Source organism: Saprolegnia diclina, assembly GCF_000281045.1.
Source record: "Saprolegnia diclina VS20 unplaced genomic scaffold supercont1.21, whole genome shotgun sequence".
NCBI lineage: Eukaryota > Oomycota > Saprolegniomycetes > Saprolegniales > Saprolegniaceae > Saprolegnia > Saprolegnia diclina.
This window is the reverse complement of record NW_008246088.1, coordinates 80611-97881: the sequence shown is the minus strand read 5'-3', so window position 1 is coordinate 97881 and position 17271 is coordinate 80611. Positions and strand designations below refer to the sequence as shown.

Genomic DNA, 17271 nt, shown 5'->3' with positions numbered 1-17271 from the left:
GGATTGAAAACCTCTGGAACTCGATATCAACTTTCAATCGCTGCATTCTGACTGGAGGTTGAAGATCGTGCCTTTCAAAGATCCCACAGCCAAAGAAAACGTACCACAGTCCTCGCCCAATCAAAACGCCGACCACAGTGCACTCCCTCTGAAACCACATACCTCGACGGAGACGATAGATTTGCTGCGCCAATGTCAACCCTCTTCAGATGTAAAAAACCTCTAAAACATCATACTCTTGTTCGTGCTGCACGCTGCTGGCCCGCGCCAAATCGAGCGAAAGGCGCAGGAAGAGATTGCGTCCTTCCACGACGTGATAGAAGGCGACTGCGGTTGCGTAGTCATATACAAATGCTTCGATTCTCTTGTTGTCGACAGAAGCTTTTGGCTAGTTTGGCCGTTGGTTCGAATTTGGGTCCCGGACCAGCTTGGCTGCAAACGGGACAAACGACAAAGATACCCGTCGAGCCGAAGGTGCATCGCCAGAAGGTGGCGCAGCCACACCCTCTGCGTCTTGGAGAGGTACTGTCGTCATGATCTCCTCGCCAATGTCGTCGTCCTGGTTGTCGCAGCGCTGCCAGCCCGCGGCGAGACTTGGGTTGCCTAGTCGGCACGACGAGATTCGAATCAGATGCAATCGAAATCGTTCCAGCTCACCGTCGTCACCGTCGTCGAGGGATAGAGTAGCCAAAAGCACGGAGGGCGGCGCATGCTGTGCGAGCGGGCGTGCCGAGGCACTTCGCGACAGGCGGCGGCGCGCGTACTTGGCCACGACCGCGTGGCATTCTGGCAGCGAGGGCAAGCTCGGCTTTCGCGGGTTGCAGTCTACGTGGTGGACCACAGGCTCGACCTCGCTTGCAACTTCTTGAGGCGCCTCCGCCACAACGCTGCCCTTGGTCATCAAGTCTGAGAAGATCTGCGTGACGTGTCATAAGGCTGACGACGTGAGAGACAGTGTACATTACCTTGTCTTCTTCGGCAGCAACGGAATCGGGCTGCAAAAGAAGCGGCGCCGCGATCGCATCGGCGCCATTGAGGAAGAAGGAGCTTAGCGCTTGCCGCACCTGCACGCATATGTGTAGTTAATTGACGGGTAGGCCGCCCGTCAACACACCATTTCCAGCTCGTTGGACAAAAAGGTGTTGCGCAGCGCCTCGTACTTGGCAAACACGCGAAACACGGTGCGGGTGCATGAGTCGAGGCGCGCGTGCGCTGCGGTGTGCATCGCCGACGGCTTGGCGCCGCGTGCGTAGCTATCGCACTCGAGCTTGGCTTGTGCGCGGGCCTTGATGTCTTTCTAGAGCGCATTGAGTTTCACTTTCAGCGCATCTTGGCGTCGCACGGTCTGCGCCTCGAGCTCGGCAAGCTTGATGCCAAGCGACCGAATGGCGCCCGTGATCGTGTCGTCCTATGTATATCAGTTGAGAAGTGGTCAAAATGAAACTCAAGGCGAGGACCACAGAGTAGTACTGCGTCTTCATCATCCGTGACGGCGCGACCTGGCGCAGCGCCGTGGCCAACGCCTCGGGGTGCGTCGGTGGCACTTGCCCCAGGTGGCTCGGCGTTGCAAGGCACACGACCTCGTTGGCGAGTGCTGTCGTCGCGCTGCAGAAGAGCTGGAGGCTGCAGCGATACCGTTCGAGCTCCCGCAGCGTCGCGCGGACGTGCGTCACCAAGTCTTGAAACTTGAGCAGCTCCTGCTGGTACACACTGTCGTCGGTCGGCGTCGTCTAGTATACCATAAGCTCGACGTCATCCCAAAGAGATCTTACTTTTCCAATGGCCTGGAGAACTTCCTGCGTGATGATACGCTTCTTGCGCCAGAAGGACTGCGTGAGCTTCGTCTCCATCCCGCGTCGTCGTCGTCACTCGAGAATTTGGTCGGAAGAAAGAAAGACGACTACGTATATTTAGCCAAGCGAGAAAGGACTAATTATATCCGCGATCACTGCAGCAGACCAGCGTTCGTTGTACGGCGACAAAGGGCGGCAGCTCGCCATCACTTGCCTCGTCCAAGGCTATCTAGTGAGCACCATTGGGGTGTTGGACTCGATTGAAGCGATCGCTCAAGAGCCTCTTTTGCTCCCGGAGCCAACGTGTCGAATGCCACAGTCATCTCGCGCTGGTGTTCGCATGCGAGGAAGGATTCCCAGGGATGGCTTGCCGCGGATGCCGAATGTTGGTGATCACCACTCTGTATTCTAACACGCTAAATTGTGTTAGGATATTATAATAACTAAGCGCCAATGTAACCTTGAAACTTGTATGTGCTGGCATTGTGTTTCAGAATTATAAGTGCATAAAGATCCGGCAACTCGCCTTGCCACAAGACAAAGCGACGACACGCGATGAACCCGCCGCCTCCGCCGTACACCAACGTCCCGCCGCCTGCGTACACGTACACTTCGGCGAGCATGCACATCCAGACCCAAGTGACCATGTCCGCGGCCTCCGCGCCGTCGGTACCTCGGCGAAGCTCTCCTGGCGAGTGAGGCTGACACGGCCCGTAGGGTCCGCCGGCCAAGGTCGGCGAGATCAAGCTATGGGATACGCCCAAGGAACGACGCATGTACGAAGACCTCTCGGACCTCTATGCAATCATCAAGGTACGCGGCCTCCGCGTCTGTGTGCATGTGCTCATTGATGGGCAGACCACGGAGCATCTCGAGACAGCGTATGTCCGTGACGCCATTTCGCCCGACGCGGTTTGCCTCTCTTGTGTCTTGCCCATGTCATCTCTGCATACATAGTACACAGAAGCATGCACAAAGCTCATTTCGCAGTACAAGACGACCGAAACCGCGCTGCGCAACGCGGGGCACCTCGTCTCCATCGACTCGTTCTTGACACATTATCGCCTCGACTGCCCGCGCGCGATTGAGCGCCTTGTGCGCCTCGGCGTGCCCGCGACCGTTGTGCACAACACGACGAGCAGTAGTTCCGACACGGTCAACGTCGCTCAAACGGTACCAGCCAACGCCATGCCCTTTCTGAACGTGCAAATGCGTAGGTGCAACACTGCATCACGCTGTCCGACTACCTCAAGCTCAACGTGCGCGCTGTGGACGAGATCCAGCCGCTATTGAGCGAGTGCATGTCGAGTCTCTCCAAGGTCAATGGCCTTCCGCCAACGTTCGAGGGCCGGCTCAAGCTAGAGCAATGGCTCCGCGTCCTCAACGCCATGCGTGCGTCGGACGAGCTCGACGACGACCAGATCCGTCAAATGAGCTTTGACCTCGAGCGCGCCTACACGGGCTTCATGGCCTTCCTCAACAACCCCAAGCAATAGAATAACAGCAAATTCACGTGTTTAGGGTTTCAAGTTAAGGATAGAAGAATGATTTACAAGGGCGGGGTCGGGCTCGCCGAGCGCAGAGACCAGCGCCGGAGACGGTCGTTCATGCTGCATGGGCCGTGCACACCAAGGTGCGCCATTTCGGCCATGAGCCGGTCACTCTCGTCTTGCATCGCTTCAACTTCGTCGAGCATGCGTTGCAGGGCGGGCGTAAGAAGCTTTCGGCCGCCAAATGCGCGAGGCTTAGCACAGCTCACAGCGCGGTACTTGGTCGTCGGTGACGAGGCAGCTACTGAAACGAGCTTCCGTTTCAGCGCCACGGTCGGGGGGCGGGGCGGACGGATGATGGGCGTGGAGGCAAGGGGGACAGGGGACGGGACATACGGTGGCGCGACGTCAAACAACTCTATGTCCGATAGGTCGTCCTCGGTGTCGTCTTCGTCGTCTTCGACTGCGACGGTCGATGCAATCGAGTGCCGCAGATCGTCGTCGCACTCCGAGTCGCACTCCGAGTCGAGCGTCGACTGCATCGAGTACGACCGGCGGCCAACATCGACGACCTCGTCGTCCGAGTCCAATAGACGCTCGGTTTGCTTCAATGTCCACGCAGGCGACGTCGGGTTCTGAACGACGACGATCTCGCGCATGTCGAGCGCGAGCTTGGACGTGCCATCGAGCTGGCGGGCAGAGGCGATGGCCGAAAGACCGAGGCAGCTCAGAGCGAGCCCGGTCAGCGCCAGCGCGTCGGGGCTGTAGATGCAGAGCCACGCACTTGAGAGAAAGAGAAGGACGCAAATGGGCAGAGCGCACTGCCGCCATGGGTCGCTCGCATCGCGGTGGACATCGCTCACACCGTCGTAGACGATCGTGGCGGCGACGGCCGGTGGCGGGCGCCAGGCGTTTCGCGAAGATCGTCGCTGGGTACACGCGACGCCTTTCAGCGTCGCATGTGATGCCGCTGCAAGAGAGGCCTTCATGACGTCGAGGCAACGGCGGGAGCGAGGAGTCGCAAGCGCCGGCCTTCCTTGTTGACGCCAACAAAAAAAGTGTGTCACCATCGCAACGTACCTGTTTTTTCGTGGCCGAAATCGCACTTTTAATGCGTTTGCATACAAACCTTAAGTCGACATTGCCAGTCGGAATAAAAATAACGCGTGGCTACCCCGACTCAAAGTTGCTTTTGAGCCGCGCCATCTGGCTCGTAAGTCACGGCGTCGGAGCTGCCGTCGCCCAGAGGCGCGGCGCAAGCGCGTGGCTGCGTCGTTGACACGTATCGTCCTCCAGGTCGACGCACTGCAGCGAAGCGCCTCGCTCCGCAGCGCTCCGCAGCGCACCCGCGCGGTGTCGCGCTACCATGCACGACGTCGTCTGGTCGGAACTGGGTGTGGCTACTTCAAGGTTCAAAGCAGCCGCCGCGACAGGAAGATGCATGAATAAAGGCTCACATCACCAAATTGGTGGCTGCTGGCCATCACGCACGCACGGTCAATGTCTGGAACCTGCACGGACGGACCGAGCCCGCATCGTCGTGGGTGTACGAGTACCAGGCAGTAGAGGTAGTAGAGGCGACCGGTGCCGCTCGACCATGCAGGCTCGCATCGAGCCATCGCGACGACCTGTTGGCGACTGGGAGCGAGATGTGAAATACATAAGTGACGACGACGTTGTTGCCAGCACCGACACACGCGATTCGAACCCGACGCAGCTCCAAGATAGCGCGTCTCGAAAGCAAGGGGGCCATACACTTCTCAATGGCTGGCCACCGGCAAACAGTGAGCGGCAGCCGTGCATGCTTGTGAAATGCATCATCTCGAATGATGGAGACGAGCAGCTGATGACCCGTGCTCTTGTCCGAGCTGCGTGGCTTCTAAACAGACTGGCACCAGCTGCGCGTATCGCCAACACGCACACTAGGAGGCCTCTGTGAGTGAGGAGGCCTTATCTGCTGCGCTTTGCCAAAGCCAAGTGCAACCTCGCGCAAGGTTGCAGCGGATCATCCGGATACGTTGGTCGCAACCGGTTGGCAATTGGCGTGTTTGGGGCAGCCGACGAGACGATGGGCATCGTGCGCTGCGTCTTCTGCCAGAGGGACAAGCGGATCTCGGGGGTCGGGGAGACCGACGTCCGCGACATGCGCTTCTGCTGCCAGCCCTCGTGCTTCAAGGCCTACCACAGCCGCGGCAACTTCGTGGACCTCCGCCACCGCGAACTCGTGGCACCGCATGTGATCATGGCCGACATGGCCAAGGAGCGCCGAGAAGCCTTGGGCATCGACGAGCCGCGTGCGCCGTCGACCGCGCCCATTATGGCGCCGCCGGTGGTGACTGCGCCGGCGACGGCCTACGTGCCTATCGCGCCCGAGCCCCAGTATGCAGTCGATGCGTCCGGTCGTGTTATTGGGCGAAATCGTCATGTTGTCGACGAGCCATTCATCTCGGGCGGCCCCATGTACCAGTCGCGCCACTTGTCTTCGATGGGTGACTTTGCCAAGCGCGATGGTCCGCCGACCAACGCCCCGCCGCCGCTCTGGAAGCAGCGGACATACGTCGCATCCCTGGACCGGTTTCGACGCAGCCTCGAGACCGACGACGAGCATGTGTTGCGCATCGACTTGACGCCAGCGTACTCAAGCAAGCCTCATGGCCGTGTGGAGGACGCCGAGATGGACTGTCTCCTGCGGTAACATGCGTTTGTCTCGCTATGTTCGCGTCTCACGCTTCACGTCTAGCTGCCTCGAAGGGACGTCGTCGCTCACGGTCCTCAAAGGCCTCGTGTCAGGTCTCAACATTGAGCTCTGGACCGTCATCAACTTTCTCGACAGGTAATGAGAAATGCCCATCATCGGTATCGCTCCTACGCGGCTCGTAGCTGCTCCCCGAACCTCCACTGGTCGTTCTCGCACTTCAAGCTCTACAAGTCGACGGAGCTTCCGCCGAAAGGGTCGACGTCCCCACTGTACTACGCCGGCGACATTCAGCTCTCGATCGTCGAGTTTCGCAAGTACATCATTGCGACGCAGCGCGCGCCGCCCTCCGTGGTCCACGTTGTCGACGTCAACAACAAGTCGTGGTCCATTGGCCTCCACGAAGTGCTTGCGCTCAGTGGCCTCAACCTCGACCTGTTCTGCGGCGAGGTATGTGTGCATCGTTTTGCTTGTTTTTGCTTTGAGCTTACATTTTGTGGGCTTAGATGGCGTCGGATCTGAGTCGGCAGTTTGCGTGGCCCAACATTTTGCCGGGTGGCGCAGACTGCTATCTGCAGAACCTCCCGGCGTCGTATCGCCACGAACGCTTCGCTCCGCGCATGTACTGCAGCTTTGCGGGCCACCGGTCTGCGCTCTTCCAGGCGGGCAACGGCTCGACCGACATTGCGTACCAAGTGCTCCACGGCGAGCTCGAGCTCATTGTGTTTGATCAATACCCGCCGTCCGCGTGCCTCCGCCTCCTCGACTTCCTCGACCGGATGGGCTACCAGCCCCATCGGCGCGCCGAGATGCTCGACAAGTACCTCGACAACCTCCAGTACGTCGGCCCTATCGCTCTTATATTGATAAGATTGCGAGTAGTAAGTTGGGGTACACCTCGCGCAAGGTGCGGCTGCAGCCCGGCGAGTACCTCCACATCAACCGCGTATGGGATGCACGCGCCGCATGGAGTGGCTGACACCGACTCGGCGCGTAGGGTCGACTGCACATGTGGCGCAGCGTCCACGATCCGGACACGGCCCAGCGCGGCTTCTCGATGTTTCTGAGTTGGGAGTGGGCGTACCAAGGCGTCACGGGTGGCGGCATCGCCGACTCGATCGCGGTGCGTACTGCTCTGTCTCTAAATGCATAGAACTCGATCGCGGTGTAGTACTCGCTGCAACGCCTCCAGCGACCCAGCACCGAGGCGCGGCCCATGTCGTACGTGTGGGACCCGCGGCCGTGCGTCCTCGAAGCGGTCCGGCGTCTCGTCGCTGCCGTGCGGTCAGGCCGCCGGTCGCCTGCGACCATGTTGCGACTTGCGTCGCTGCGCAGTGCCTTCAAAGCAATCCTCCAAGAGGAGCAACGCATGCAGAGCGACGGCGACGATTCGTGGTTTGTCCACGAACGTCACAGCGACAGCCACGTCACGCACAATGTCGACCTCCACGCCCGCCCCGACCAGCTCCTCTGCACCCTCTGCCGGTACCCCGCTCTCGGTGCAAGCATGCCGACGACATATCGTTGTTGTAGGATGGAGCTTGGCAACAGCTACAAGCAGTGCCTCGGGTGCATGATTTTGGCCAAAACGCCGGCGAGCGGCGTGCCACTCCCGCCGTTCAAGCTCTGCATGAGCTGCTTTGTCGCGGACGCCGACCACCACGTGACGTTCGAGCACCACAACGGCCTCCGGTCGGGCTTTGGCCACACGGGCGCGCTTCTGCACTCGAAGCAGTACCGCACCAACCCGCATGCGGTCGAGTGCAACTGCAATGGCGGTAGCAAGCTCTGTCCGGTCTGCGACGGCTGCGACGCGTGCGCGTGCATTTGCCACACGATGTTTCAGACGCGGTACCGCGCGTTGCGACCAGGTAACGCGGAGCCAACTTTGATGCGATGTGACGACTCATACTATGGCCGTGTAGACGAGCTTGTGCAGCTCTACGGCGCCGTCTCGACCCTTCTGCAAGCCAACACGAGCACGCTCCCGATGAGCACGGTAGCGCGGCTCAACTAAGTGATCCGTGGATGATCTTTTTGCATTTGCTATATGCGAGTGTTGCGTCGTGGGCCGGGCGGTGGGGACGCCACATCCCTTCTCCTTCGCATGGACACGCGTCGTTGCACATCGTCCTACTCCTGTGTCAAGAGTCAGAAGGTGGCGCTACTTCCTGCAATGTCTAAGAACTGATTTGAGATGGCCGTGACGTGGCGGCACGAGGACGCGTTGGTACATGTAGATAGAACCAGAAACCTGCAGGATTATTATACTGGGTCCGCACCGCTGCACCGCTCTTTGCGATAGCTGCAAAGACCCGACGTGGGTTGATGGCAGTTGCCCACGTTGGTGGTGGACGGGCGATAGAAACGCCGTACCACTAATTTCGAACTTCGATGGATTCCGCGTTCTGCCTCCTGATGCGCAGTCGCCATGTCGAGTAGCAAGCACCTCCAGCGCAACAACGCGGTGCTCAACCTCGCCGCCCTCGCACCGACGGTCGAGCCGCTGACCAAGCAACCGGATTGCATGGACTTTGACATTTGGCGGCAAGTGCTCGAGTCGCCCGAGATGCATCCGGTGTCCAGCGCCGTCCCGATTCTTCGCATGCCGACGACGTCCCGCATGCGGCACGAGTCGGCGATGGAGAAGCTCCAGCGCCAGTTTGTCGACGCGTCGTGCCCACGCAGCTCGACCGTCTAATGCTCTTTATCTTCTTATTTAATACAAAGTCCGCGCTGTTTTTTAAATCTTAGATATGCACCTCACGCGACCGAGAGCTTGATCTTTTCGACCTTGTCACTGAGGTCGTTCAGAATCGCTTTGGCGTCTGCGATGAGCTGCGTCTCGGCGGTCAAGACGTCGTGAACCATGCGCTCCTTCTCGTCCGAGAACGAGCGCGGTGCTGTCGACGTCGTCGGCTTGGCCGTCCGCAGCAGCTTTTCGGCGTCCATGTTCATTTGCACCACTTGCGGCGTGAGCCGGCGCACTTGCGTCTGCATCTCGACAAGGTCCTCCTTGTACTTGATCTCGGCCTTGGTCACTACGATTTGGTTGTCGCGAATGGCTTGGAGCGCGGCGGCCGCGCGCGCATTGAGCCGCATCTGCGTCGCTTGCACGTGCTTGACGCGGTCCGAGAGCGCGATCGTCGACGCTTCGAGCGCCGCAATGTGCTTCTGGAGCGCCGCCATCGACGACGCCTGCTTCGTCGCCATCTCTTTGTGCAGACTCAGCCGGTTGGACGCGAGCAGCTGGAGTTCTTGGAGGTACGCGACCTCGTCATTGAGCTGCCGGACATGGTCCAAGGTGAACTGGACCGTCGCCATGGTCGCATGCGACAGCGGCGTCGCACCGGCCACGTGCGCTGTCGTCGTCGACGGGCGCTTGGATTGAGTGGCGTCGACAAGATCACGCAGCGGCACCAGCGACGCGGTGGGCGTTGGCGGCGACCGCAGCTTGGTGGCGGCGACGCTGGGTACGACCGCGGCGCTGACGTTGACGATCTCAAACGCCCCCGAGACGAGCTGGACCACAATCAAGTGACCGAGTTCGACCGTGTGGAGAACCGACGCGCCAATCGCATGCGACGACGCGAGTGCGTTGGGTGACACGGAAAACACGCGACGCACCGCGCTCGTCACAGGGCCCGTGAGGGGCTCCCGCATCCAGTGGGCGTGGATGACGTGGACGCCTAGCCATACAACGTAAGATGCCAAACCAACATATGGATCGATCATCTACTGGTGGAATGCACGACGTAGACAAAGTAGGGCAAATGGGCCTTGGCGGTGAGCTCCGCCTTGCCGCCGTTCGCGTCGGTCCCGAGATCGAGGCACTCGACCACGTACAGCGGCGATGGCGGCGGCGGCGACACGTGGCTTGATTGCCACAGTGGCCGCGCTTCTTTCGCCAGCAGCACCTATCAGCATCCATTCCGAGGTTGATAATTCGATACAATCGAGAAAGATACGTACGATTTCCACATGGCCCGACGAATACGCGACCGCGAGCACTGGGTGCTGGCCAATGTTGTTGTCCGTCAGAGGGTACGGGACCGCACGCAGCGAGCGCGCGGCCGCGTCGGACGGCTTTGGCCACGACGACCCCGCGCGCGTGAACGGACCTTGGAGCTGAAGCGGCCACGTGTGCGGGCGGAGGCCGGACGTGGTGCTGATGCGTGTCGTGGGCACAAGTGGTGCCGGACGGGGTTCGTCTTCCTCGTCATGGAGCGGAGCGCTAAACTTGCTAACCGCCGGGCGCGGTGCCGCCGTCGGCCAGAGCTCGTCGAGCCAGTGGCGTTGCGCCTTGAGCACGACGATGGCTTCCTGGGAGGATGCAGTCGCGAGAAGCGCCTCGGTCTTTTGCTTGAGAAAGACGAGAAGCGACGTGGCGACCGCTGCTTTCATCGACGGCACGAACGGGTTGAGGGCGTAGACGTCGCCGTTGGAGCGAAGGATGTACACGGTAAACGCTTCCCACCCCGTGGACGGGCCAAACGCAATCGCGGTCGAGTGCACTGCGGAGGACGTCGTTGGTGCGCTTTCGAGCGCATGGACTTGGTCGGTCGTGTCATCTTGGACGTCCACAAGCCGAAGGTCTTCGATGGTCGTTAGGATAGCGACATGCGCGTCGCTCAGCGGATGCCAGAGCGCGTGCCGGCTGCGGACGTTGGGTGGCAGCGACACGCGCTGGAGGTCGATGTCGAAGACGTCTTGGCAGACAGTCTTGACGTTCGCTCGCTCGTCGCATGTGAGTGCGTCCATAGCGCGCTGCAAGGTATCCACGCCCTGTTTCTTGGAGAGCGTCACGGCGCGGCTCGTACCGTCCTTGAACTTGACGAGGACGCGCTCGCCTGTCGACGGCGCGTTGCGAGCGCCGAACGGGAGCTCAAAGGTATACAAGTCGCTTCCTGGCGTTGCATTGCTAGCCGACGCCTCAACGAGGATGCGCGTGCCAGACGGGTTGAAGGACAAGCCAGTGGCCGTCGCCAGGGTCAATGCCATCGCCGGCGTCGTCGTCAGATCGTGCAAGATGGGCGCCGCATGTTGCATGTTGACGTAGCAAAGGCGACCTTTCGCACCCAGCACTACGATGGAGCCCGTCGCTTCGTGCGCGCACATGAGGTTGACATGGATCTCGGGCAGCACGTTGGCCAGCACCGCCGGCGCGATCGAGCTTGCCAAGCCGAGGACGGACTTGAGACCGCCGCTGGCAGGGGCTGCGGCCTTGGCCTCTTTGGCAACGCTCGCGGCCGGCGCCGGAGCTGCCTTCGTGGCAGGGCCTTTGGACATGCTGAAGAGCGGAGGCGCCATGGACGTCGGGGCCGCGGCCTTTGTCTTTCCTCCAGTGCTCCACATTTTGCGTTGTGAACGATTCATAAATAAAACAGCCCATTCGAGTCCGTTATGCTTGCTATTTGTATGTTACATTTAACTTGCGGAATATTAATTTCAGGATATAAAAGGTTAGCACCAATCAAAACCGACCATCGTATCTACGAAGTTCGCATTTGAACTTCGAATGTCAACTGCGACGAGCGGGGCCGTGGCGACGTCGACGCGGCCGCGTGTCCTTGTGGCTGCGTCCGGCAGCGTCGCGACGATCAAGGTGCCGGAACTGGTCGTGAAGCTTGCAGAATATGCAGAGGTGCTGGGCCCTTTGCGTGAAACGAAGGCTAACGCGGCGAATCATGGCAGGTGCAAGTGGTGCTGACCAAGTCGGCCGACTTTTTTCTCCCCAAGGCCGCTGCGTACAACCCAACGATGTTTGCGGCGTTCGAAGCACTTGGCGTCACGATCCACCGCGACGAAGATGAGTGGAACGCGTGGAACGTCATTGGTGACCCCATTCTTCACATCCAAGTGCGAGCTTTCTCCCCGCTTCACTCGTGTGGAGACACCTCTGCCATGTAGTTGCGGGACTGGGCGGATGTGTGTGTTGTCGCGCCACTCTCGGCCAACTCAATGGCGAAGCTCGCGAACGGCCTCTGCGACAACCTCTTGGTCTTTTAGTCTCGCTCAATGCCAACAGCGGCTCACCAATTCCCGGTAGTCGTGCGTCGTGCGGGCGTGGTCGCAGTCCAAGCCGCTACTTGTGGCGCCGGCCATGAACACACAAATGTGGACACACCCATGCACCGCCAAACACGTCCAGATTCTCCAAGACGACTTTGGCTATCGTGTGATCCCGCCCGTGAGCAAGATGCTGGCGTGCGGCGAGACAGGTCGGCGCACTAGATCTTATTGCAGCTCACAAATCTCGTAGGCAATGGCGCGCTCGCGGCAATCGATGACATTGTAACCCATGTGCGTCGCACGATCTAGCTCATCCCAAAACTACACGGTCTATTCTTCGACGAGTTCGTCTAAGTTATCTTCCACGTCCTGCATATACAGACTCTGGTCCATGGAGGCAGAGGCCGCGTCGGGCGCCGGCCGCTTCTCCTCGTCCTCGTAATCTTCGACTTCGTACTCGTCGCCCGCAGCGCCGTCGTCGTCCTGGAAGAGCGTCGGGTCGAATGTGAAGAGGGCACGACCACTGAGCGTGTTGAGGCCACGGTTGCCCGACTTCTTGGCTTCGTCCTTGCGGCGCTTCTCGTCCTCGACGAGCTTGCGCTTGGCCTTCTCGGTCTTCCACTTGGCAAACGACTCGGCCGTGACGGGCGTGCCGCCGTTCGCGCCGAGCTTGGCGCGCTGCTGCTCAATGATCTCTTCGATGCTGACCTCATCGCCCTTCTTCTTGCTGTTCTCGCGGTCCTTCTTGGACTGGTAAACAAAACCCGGCGGGAGCGCGTGGCGGTACTTGCACGACTTGCCGCCGTTCGGGCACGTCCAGAACCAACCGTACTGGGACTTTTCGATCGCGTCCAAGAAGAACTTGCACACAATGTCGGTGGTCGTCGCCACCTTCTGGCCGTGCTTCTCGGCGACGACATCTTCGAGCTTCTTCTGGTCCCACGTGTCCATGATATCTAATTAGGCGTACCATGAGCACAAGCGTTCGTCGATGGTTTAATGTCATCATACCCGCGTCCTTGGCATCGCGATCGTCTTCGTAGAGGTTGATCTTGGTGGCCTTCTTGCCGACCATGAGGTCGTGCGAGAACTTGCAGCGGTTGCCCTTCGCGCACGTCGCTTGCTTGAAGAACTCGCACACGATCGTCTTGGGATCGACACCGAGCGGAACCTACGGCGCCGTTAGCATCAATGCATCTCTTGTTGGCGGCCCACCTTGGGCTGCACGATGGCGGCCATGAAGAGGTCCTTCATCTGCTTTTCAATGGCCTCCTTGGCCGCGGCCGCAGCCTTCTTGTCATCCAGCTTCTTGCGCTCCTGGGCCTCGGACGTGCCCTTGACCTGGTGCTGCACCTGCTGCACGTACTTCTGGACCTGCTTGGACTTGTTCTTGTTCTTGAGGCCGAACGTCTTGTCCTCGAGCATCTGCTCCTTCTTCTTCTCCACCGTCTTCTTGGACACTTGGTTCTTCTTCGGCGGCATCTTGGTCGTCTACCTCGGGTCTCGCTGCGTTCTCCTCTCTTGGCAATTAATTATGGCCACCGACGCATCGGTATCCGAACGTCCGGATAAAACGATGGGTGTCAATCGCCGCGACTTGAAGTGGCCGATCCCAGGTACTTGCAGACGGCCATGGCCGACGCCAAAGGATATCAGCGCGCCACTACAAGCGTACAATGGCTGGCGCAAATACGCAGTCCGGATGCTAGGCACTGAAGAGGCCATCTCGCCGATGCATTTTCTAATAGACAACATGGACACGATGGGCGGTGGTGCGATGTAGTACTATCTTGCAGTTAGATGATTACTGACACGATAATCGATCGCTCCATCAGTTATGTTTGTGGGCCAGAGCCTGGACGCTTAAGCTTAGAACCAGCCGCACCCGAACGGCGAGAAGAGGCCGCATCCGCCACCAAGACCCCAGCCGAAGCCAATGCCACCGCCGCAGATCGACCCAAAGCACTCCTTCTGTTCGCCTTCGCGGAGCTGTTGCGGTTGCTTGAGGCTTGTCTGGGTGTCCACTTTCGCTGCAACGCCCATCGCTGGCGCGTCGACGGCAACCGCGGTGGCACTGCTGCTGGCGATGAGCGCTGCAAAGATGACAATGGCGTTGACCATGGTGATGAAGTGGCAAAAACAAGACTGCGATAGGTTAAATGCTCGGAGCTGAAGGCACGTCGCAATCTGTCATGTCGTTGATCATCGCGATATTTCCATCACGTGATGGATGGCGTGACTTGGCGACACAAAAATCGATATATTTAGAGTTTTAGGTGGCGAACGGCGACGCAGCTTGGCGTGTTGGACTCTACAAAATGGTATCGAGGCACCTGCCAAGTTTGAGCGCTTTCATTTTCCAACGCGATTTGGTCATCGGCGCGTCTCGGCGAGCGCTTGCGCTGCGAGGGATCGAATTGGATTGGCTAAAACTTTAATGCTTTTTAGCGAATCAAATTGCGATCATTTTCGAGGTAATGACAGAGCGAGAGTGGAGCCAATATTTGAGAACACTCAAAAGGACGTGAACACCAGACGATCGTGAATGCCTTTATTCATATTGTAGTTTTATAGCTGTGTATATCACGCTTCAATAGTCATTGCTGCGTTTCTGGAAGAAATCGGCCAAGTAGGCGCGGACGTCGGTCGGACGATCTTGGATCACAGCGCCGATCGCGAGCGACATGACGTCTCGGACTTTGCGGTCAAAGTAAAACTGCGTTTGCAGTTGCTACAGACATGTCGTCACCAACTCAACACTATTGTCGTCGTCGTACCGAACGCTTGAACTTCATGAGGTCGATTTCACCGCCCACCATAAAGTCGGCCAGGTACGACGCGACTTGCTCCGGCTTGTGCTGCACAATGGCCTCTAGGGCGTCCGCAAAGATTGGGTCCGTCGTCTTGACCATATAGTCGTAGTCGTTCTCCAAATCATGCTGGAGAAACGTCTCGTTAGCCTTGTGGCGCGTTTGAACTACAATTGCATAGACGCATGCTCGACCCTTTTCATCATACCTTTGGTCACGATCGCTCGCTTCGTTGTAATGAGCAAGTCTTTGGCGTCTCGTCCTGCGGTCGTCATCGCAAACTCCAAATGCCCAGTGCGTTGCTGCGTGCTATGTAAATTTGTAATTTTAGGTCCGAAACCCATCACGAATCTCCCAAGGAGGTCTTCGAGCAGGGCTACCGTTCGTATATAATGCTGCGCAGTGTCGCGATATTGCCTGTATGTTGACAGACATATTGTACTTCCATTGTCGTGCGCGGAATATGCTTGCTGACGTGGCACGCTCCGGCACGGTGCAGCGTGCTCGTTTGTGATTCGCCGAGCCGATTTTATACCGGATAACGGAATCGTATCCGTAGAGCGGGCAATTTTTGCCGGTGGAACTTTAGCTTTCGCGACGAGCGCGAGCGGCTGGGCATCCCCATGGCGTCGTCGATCGGGAACACGGCCATCAAGCGCATCCGAGCGGTAGGTGCATGGCGGTGGCAAGACGCTCAGTGAATGGCCGTCTAGGACGTCCGTGAAATGATGACGGACCCAAGCGACCAGTACTTTGCGGCGCCGCTCGAGGTACGACGCGCAGGTCGGGCGCACGAAGCTGACGTCGCCCTAGAACAACATGTTTGATTGGCACTTTACGATTCGTGGGCCGCGCGACACGGCATTTGAAGGCGGTATCTTCCACGGGCGCATCCTTCTGCCGTCCGAGTACCCGTTCAAGCCGCCGAACATCATCCTCTTGACGGTAGCCAACGTACATGCATTTTGGAGATGCATGGTCGATGTAGCCCAATGGTCGCTTTGAAGTCAAGAAGAAGATTTGCTTGAGCATCTCTGCGTACCACCCGGAACACTGGCAGCCAGCATGGGGCGGTACGTCCTATAGAACCGCGTTAGCTCATGATGCTCAGGAGACGATGTTGTCTAGTTCGCCTCATCTTGGAGGCGCTCATTAGCTTCATGCCGACGAAAGGCGAAGGTGCGATCGGCGCCCTCGACTTTACAGCGGACGAGCGCAAGACGCTTGCTGCCGAGGTCCGCACCAGCTCATTTTTGGTTTCCATTGCTGACATGCGTCCACCTAGTCGGTACACTGGTCCTGCCCGCAGTGTGGCAGCATCAAAGACTTGATCCCAGAAGAGACGGCGCGGGACACACCGCCCGTTGAGTCAAAGTACGCATCCCAGATCGCGCAGCTTCATATCCACAACATGGAGGGCGGCACGCCGTCCTCGTCGTCAGACGAAGCAAAGGAAGAAGAGACCGCGTCGTCTTCGCTGGATACCGCTCCTGCATGCGAGAGCCAAGATGTCGTGGCGAGCGAAACCGTGCCCGTCGCAGCACCAACGCCGGCCCCTGCGCCGGTTGCCGCCACGGTGGATCCGACACCCATGGCGCGCACACCAGCTTCAGCACCGGCTCCCGCCCCGACCGCTGCAGCGCCTGCGCCGACCGCTCCAGCGCCGCGGCCAGCACCAACCGACGTCGTCGACAACATTCTCCAAGGCATTGGCACGGCACTCGTGGTCGCCTTCCTTGCGCTGTTGTACAAGAAGCTGCTGCAATTGAACGGCTCGATCGAGTAGAAGCGAACGCCAACATGACCACATTTTGTATGCACCAGTCTGTTGGTCAACTCTATCGCAGGGTACATGTAGTCGCGCAACCGCCGCCAAAGCACTATACTGTACATATACACTTGCAGCTACGACAGTGGCGAACCATGATGGCGCACCACGGTCCTGCGTCCGTGCGAGGGTGAGCTCGAGCACTGGTCCTTGGCTGTCCAGCGGCATTCTTGGGGGATTTTGCGTGGGCCTACGTACCGGTAGAGAGGTCCACGCTAGAGGTCTACTAGTTTGCTTATGTACATCGTTGGATCCTGACACATCGGCCGACGGCAAGGTCGAGTGTCCACCGGCTGCTTTCGAAGGCGCTTTTGGGTACCAAACGGCAATTTGGACATCTCGACGCTGCGAAGGATTGCCCCTAACGTTAGCAGCTCTTTGGCTCTTTCTTTACCAAGTCCCTATACGAGAAGGATACATCGTACTTGGGCTCTGAGCATTAGTCTCTCGCATGACCAAATGCGCCAAATCAGGATGCGTCCAGACGCGTGCCAGATCACGGGACACGCGCACGGCATGTGGTATGCAACACCGCCTGCAACCTGATACCGCCGCGCACCCGCCTCTCGCGCCTGCTTGAAGGCTAAAGTCCTCTCTGTGACCCACACGCGTATTACCTCATTAGCCATTTTTCCGACAGCCT

General features: G+C 58.9%; 11 protein-coding genes across 11 annotated transcripts; 5 read left to right on the top strand and 6 right to left on the bottom strand.

The window, feature by feature from the left end:
* Positions 1–333: 333 nt before the first annotated feature.
* Positions 334–2182, bottom strand: SDRG_07269 (hypothetical protein). Its single transcript, XM_008613091.1, has 7 exons — positions 1773–2182; positions 1458–1730; positions 1343–1408; positions 1115–1297; positions 966–1064; positions 658–916; positions 334–603 (listed from the first exon to the last, which is right to left on the bottom strand). The coding sequence occupies exons 1-7, from the start codon at positions 1848–1850 to the stop codon at positions 389–391; spliced, it is 1173 nt and encodes a 390-aa protein (XP_008611313.1). The 5' UTR covers positions 1851–2182; the 3' UTR covers positions 334–388.
* Positions 2183–2348: 166 nt separating this feature from the next.
* Positions 2349–3289, top strand: SDRG_07268 (hypothetical protein; the record flags this gene model as incomplete). The annotated part of the gene is made up of 5 exons (XM_008613090.1): positions 2349–2462; positions 2511–2606; positions 2652–2705; positions 2751–2966; positions 3011–3289. 5 exons carry the CDS (start codon positions 2349–2351, stop codon positions 3287–3289), a joined length of 759 nt encoding a protein of 252 aa, XP_008611312.1.
* On the bottom strand, positions 3287–4330 carry SDRG_07267 (hypothetical protein). The gene has a single exon (XM_008613089.1). The coding sequence runs from the start codon at positions 4270–4272 to the stop codon at positions 3343–3345; it is 930 nt and encodes a 309-aa protein (XP_008611311.1). The 5' UTR covers positions 4273–4330; the 3' UTR covers positions 3287–3342.
* Positions 4331–5325: 995 nt separating this feature from the next.
* SDRG_07266 (hypothetical protein) lies at positions 5326–8245 on the top strand. The gene is made up of 9 exons (XM_008613088.1): positions 5326–5974; positions 6024–6116; positions 6164–6428; positions 6485–6816; positions 6861–6924; positions 6976–7101; positions 7150–7463; positions 7512–7849; positions 7904–8245. The coding sequence occupies exons 1-9, from the start codon at positions 5352–5354 to the stop codon at positions 7993–7995; spliced, it is 2247 nt and encodes a 748-aa protein (XP_008611310.1). The 5' UTR covers positions 5326–5351; the 3' UTR covers positions 7996–8245.
* A 101-nt stretch (positions 8246–8346) lies between these two features.
* Positions 8347–8739, top strand: SDRG_07265 (hypothetical protein). Its single transcript, XM_008613087.1, has one exon. It carries the CDS (start codon positions 8410–8412, stop codon positions 8677–8679), a length of 270 nt encoding a protein of 89 aa, XP_008611309.1. The 5' UTR covers positions 8347–8409; the 3' UTR covers positions 8680–8739.
* Positions 8507–11339, bottom strand: SDRG_07264 (hypothetical protein). The gene is made up of 3 exons (XM_008613086.1): positions 9951–11339; positions 9718–9895; positions 8507–9667 (listed from the first exon to the last, which is right to left on the bottom strand). Exons 1-3 carry the CDS (start codon positions 11331–11333, stop codon positions 8742–8744), a joined length of 2487 nt encoding a protein of 828 aa, XP_008611308.1. The 5' UTR covers positions 11334–11339; the 3' UTR covers positions 8507–8741.
* A 157-nt stretch (positions 11340–11496) lies between these two features.
* On the top strand, positions 11497–12299 carry SDRG_07263 (phosphopantothenoylcysteine decarboxylase; the record flags this gene model as incomplete). The annotated part of the gene is made up of 5 exons (XM_008613085.1): positions 11497–11622; positions 11673–11837; positions 11889–11978; positions 12028–12199; positions 12241–12299. The coding sequence occupies 5 exons, from the start codon at positions 11497–11499 to the stop codon at positions 12297–12299; spliced, it is 612 nt and encodes a 203-aa protein (XP_008611307.1).
* On the bottom strand, positions 12257–13511 carry SDRG_07262 (hypothetical protein). Its single transcript, XM_008613084.1, has 3 exons — positions 13206–13511; positions 13002–13161; positions 12257–12946 (listed from the first exon to the last, which is right to left on the bottom strand). Exons 1-3 carry the CDS (start codon positions 13470–13472, stop codon positions 12321–12323), a joined length of 1053 nt encoding a protein of 350 aa, XP_008611306.1. The 5' UTR covers positions 13473–13511; the 3' UTR covers positions 12257–12320.
* Positions 13512–13765: 254 nt separating this feature from the next.
* Positions 13766–14111, bottom strand: SDRG_07261 (hypothetical protein; the record flags this gene model as incomplete). The annotated part of the gene is made up of 1 exon (XM_008613083.1): positions 13766–14111. The coding sequence occupies one exon, from the start codon at positions 14109–14111 to the stop codon at positions 13860–13862; it is 252 nt and encodes an 83-aa protein (XP_008611305.1). The 3' UTR covers positions 13766–13859.
* Positions 14112–14521: 410 nt separating this feature from the next.
* Positions 14522–15217, bottom strand: SDRG_07260 (hypothetical protein). The gene is made up of 4 exons (XM_008613082.1): positions 15181–15217; positions 15009–15109; positions 14768–14967; positions 14522–14721 (listed from the first exon to the last, which is right to left on the bottom strand). Exons 2-4 carry the CDS (start codon positions 15073–15075, stop codon positions 14581–14583), a joined length of 408 nt encoding a protein of 135 aa, XP_008611304.1. The 5' UTR covers positions 15076–15109; positions 15181–15217; the 3' UTR covers positions 14522–14580.
* Positions 15218–15367: 150 nt separating this feature from the next.
* On the top strand, positions 15368–16635 carry SDRG_07259 (hypothetical protein). Its single transcript, XM_008613081.1, has 6 exons — positions 15368–15468; positions 15514–15570; positions 15614–15745; positions 15789–15873; positions 15929–16035; positions 16086–16635. The coding sequence occupies exons 1-6, from the start codon at positions 15424–15426 to the stop codon at positions 16584–16586; spliced, it is 927 nt and encodes a 308-aa protein (XP_008611303.1). The 5' UTR covers positions 15368–15423; the 3' UTR covers positions 16587–16635.
* The last annotated feature ends 636 nt before the right edge of the window (positions 16636–17271 follow it).

What these genes read in the sequence shown, in the direction of transcription:
- SDRG_07269 (XM_008613091.1), bottom strand. Translation starts at nt 1,850, where the DNA reads ATGGAGACGAAGCTCACGCAGTCCTTCTGGCGCAAGAAGCGTATCATC. An exon ending in TTCTCCAGGCCATTGGAAAA is followed by an intron (nt 1,731 to 1,772) that starts GTAAGATCTCTT and finishes ATGGTATACTAG; the next exon opens with ACGACGCCGACCGACGACAG. An exon ending in CCTCGACGACGGTGACGACG is followed by an intron (nt 604 to 657) that starts GTGAGCTGGAAC and finishes CGTGCCGACTAG; the next exon opens with GCAACCCAAGTCTCGCCGCG.
- SDRG_07262 (XM_008613084.1), bottom strand. Translation starts at nt 13,472, where the DNA reads ATGCCGCCGAAGAAGAACCAAGTGTCCAAGAAGACGGTGGAGAAGAAG. An exon ending in CCGCCATCGTGCAGCCCAAG is followed by an intron (nt 13,162 to 13,205) that starts GTGGGCCGCCAA and finishes ACGGCGCCGTAG; the next exon opens with GTTCCGCTCGGTGTCGATCC. An exon ending in TCGCGATGCCAAGGACGCGG is followed by an intron (nt 12,947 to 13,001) that starts GTATGATGACAT and finishes ACGCCTAATTAG; the next exon opens with ATATCATGGACACGTGGGAC.
- SDRG_07267 (XM_008613089.1), bottom strand. Translation starts at nt 4,272, where the DNA reads ATGAAGGCCTCTCTTGCAGCGGCATCACATGCGACGCTGAAAGGCGTC.
- SDRG_07265 (XM_008613087.1), top strand. Translation starts at nt 8,410, where the DNA reads ATGTCGAGTAGCAAGCACCTCCAGCGCAACAACGCGGTGCTCAACCTC.
- SDRG_07266 (XM_008613088.1), top strand. Translation starts at nt 5,352, where the DNA reads ATGGGCATCGTGCGCTGCGTCTTCTGCCAGAGGGACAAGCGGATCTCG. An exon ending in GCATCGCCGACTCGATCGCG is followed by an intron (nt 7,102 to 7,149) that starts GTGCGTACTGCT and finishes ATCGCGGTGTAG; the next exon opens with TACTCGCTGCAACGCCTCCA. An exon ending in GTACCGCGCGTTGCGACCAG is followed by an intron (nt 7,850 to 7,903) that starts GTAACGCGGAGC and finishes ATGGCCGTGTAG; the next exon opens with ACGAGCTTGTGCAGCTCTAC.
- SDRG_07264 (XM_008613086.1), bottom strand. Translation starts at nt 11,333, where the DNA reads ATGTGGAGCACTGGAGGAAAGACAAAGGCCGCGGCCCCGACGTCCATG. An exon ending in CGTCGGGCCATGTGGAAATC is followed by an intron (nt 9,896 to 9,950) that starts GTACGTATCTTT and finishes GGATGCTGATAG; the next exon opens with GTGCTGCTGGCGAAAGAAGC. An exon ending in CTACGTCGTGCATTCCACCA is followed by an intron (nt 9,668 to 9,717) that starts GTAGATGATCGA and finishes TTGTATGGCTAG; the next exon opens with GCGTCCACGTCATCCACGCC.
- SDRG_07259 (XM_008613081.1), top strand. Translation starts at nt 15,424, where the DNA reads ATGGCGTCGTCGATCGGGAACACGGCCATCAAGCGCATCCGAGCG. An exon ending in CTGGCAGCCAGCATGGGGCG is followed by an intron (nt 15,874 to 15,928) that starts GTACGTCCTATA and finishes GATGTTGTCTAG; the next exon opens with TTCGCCTCATCTTGGAGGCG. An exon ending in GCAAGACGCTTGCTGCCGAG is followed by an intron (nt 16,036 to 16,085) that starts GTCCGCACCAGC and finishes GCGTCCACCTAG; the next exon opens with TCGGTACACTGGTCCTGCCC.
- SDRG_07260 (XM_008613082.1), bottom strand. Translation starts at nt 15,075, where the DNA reads ATGACGACCGCAGGACGAGACGCCAAAGACTTGCTCATTACAACGAAG. An exon ending in GCGAGCGATCGTGACCAAAG is followed by an intron (nt 14,968 to 15,008) that starts GTATGATGAAAA and finishes ATGCAATTGTAG; the next exon opens with TTCAAACGCGCCACAAGGCT. An exon ending in TCATGAAGTTCAAGCGTTCG is followed by an intron (nt 14,722 to 14,767) that starts GTACGACGACGA and finishes ACATGTCTGTAG; the next exon opens with CAACTGCAAACGCAGTTTTA.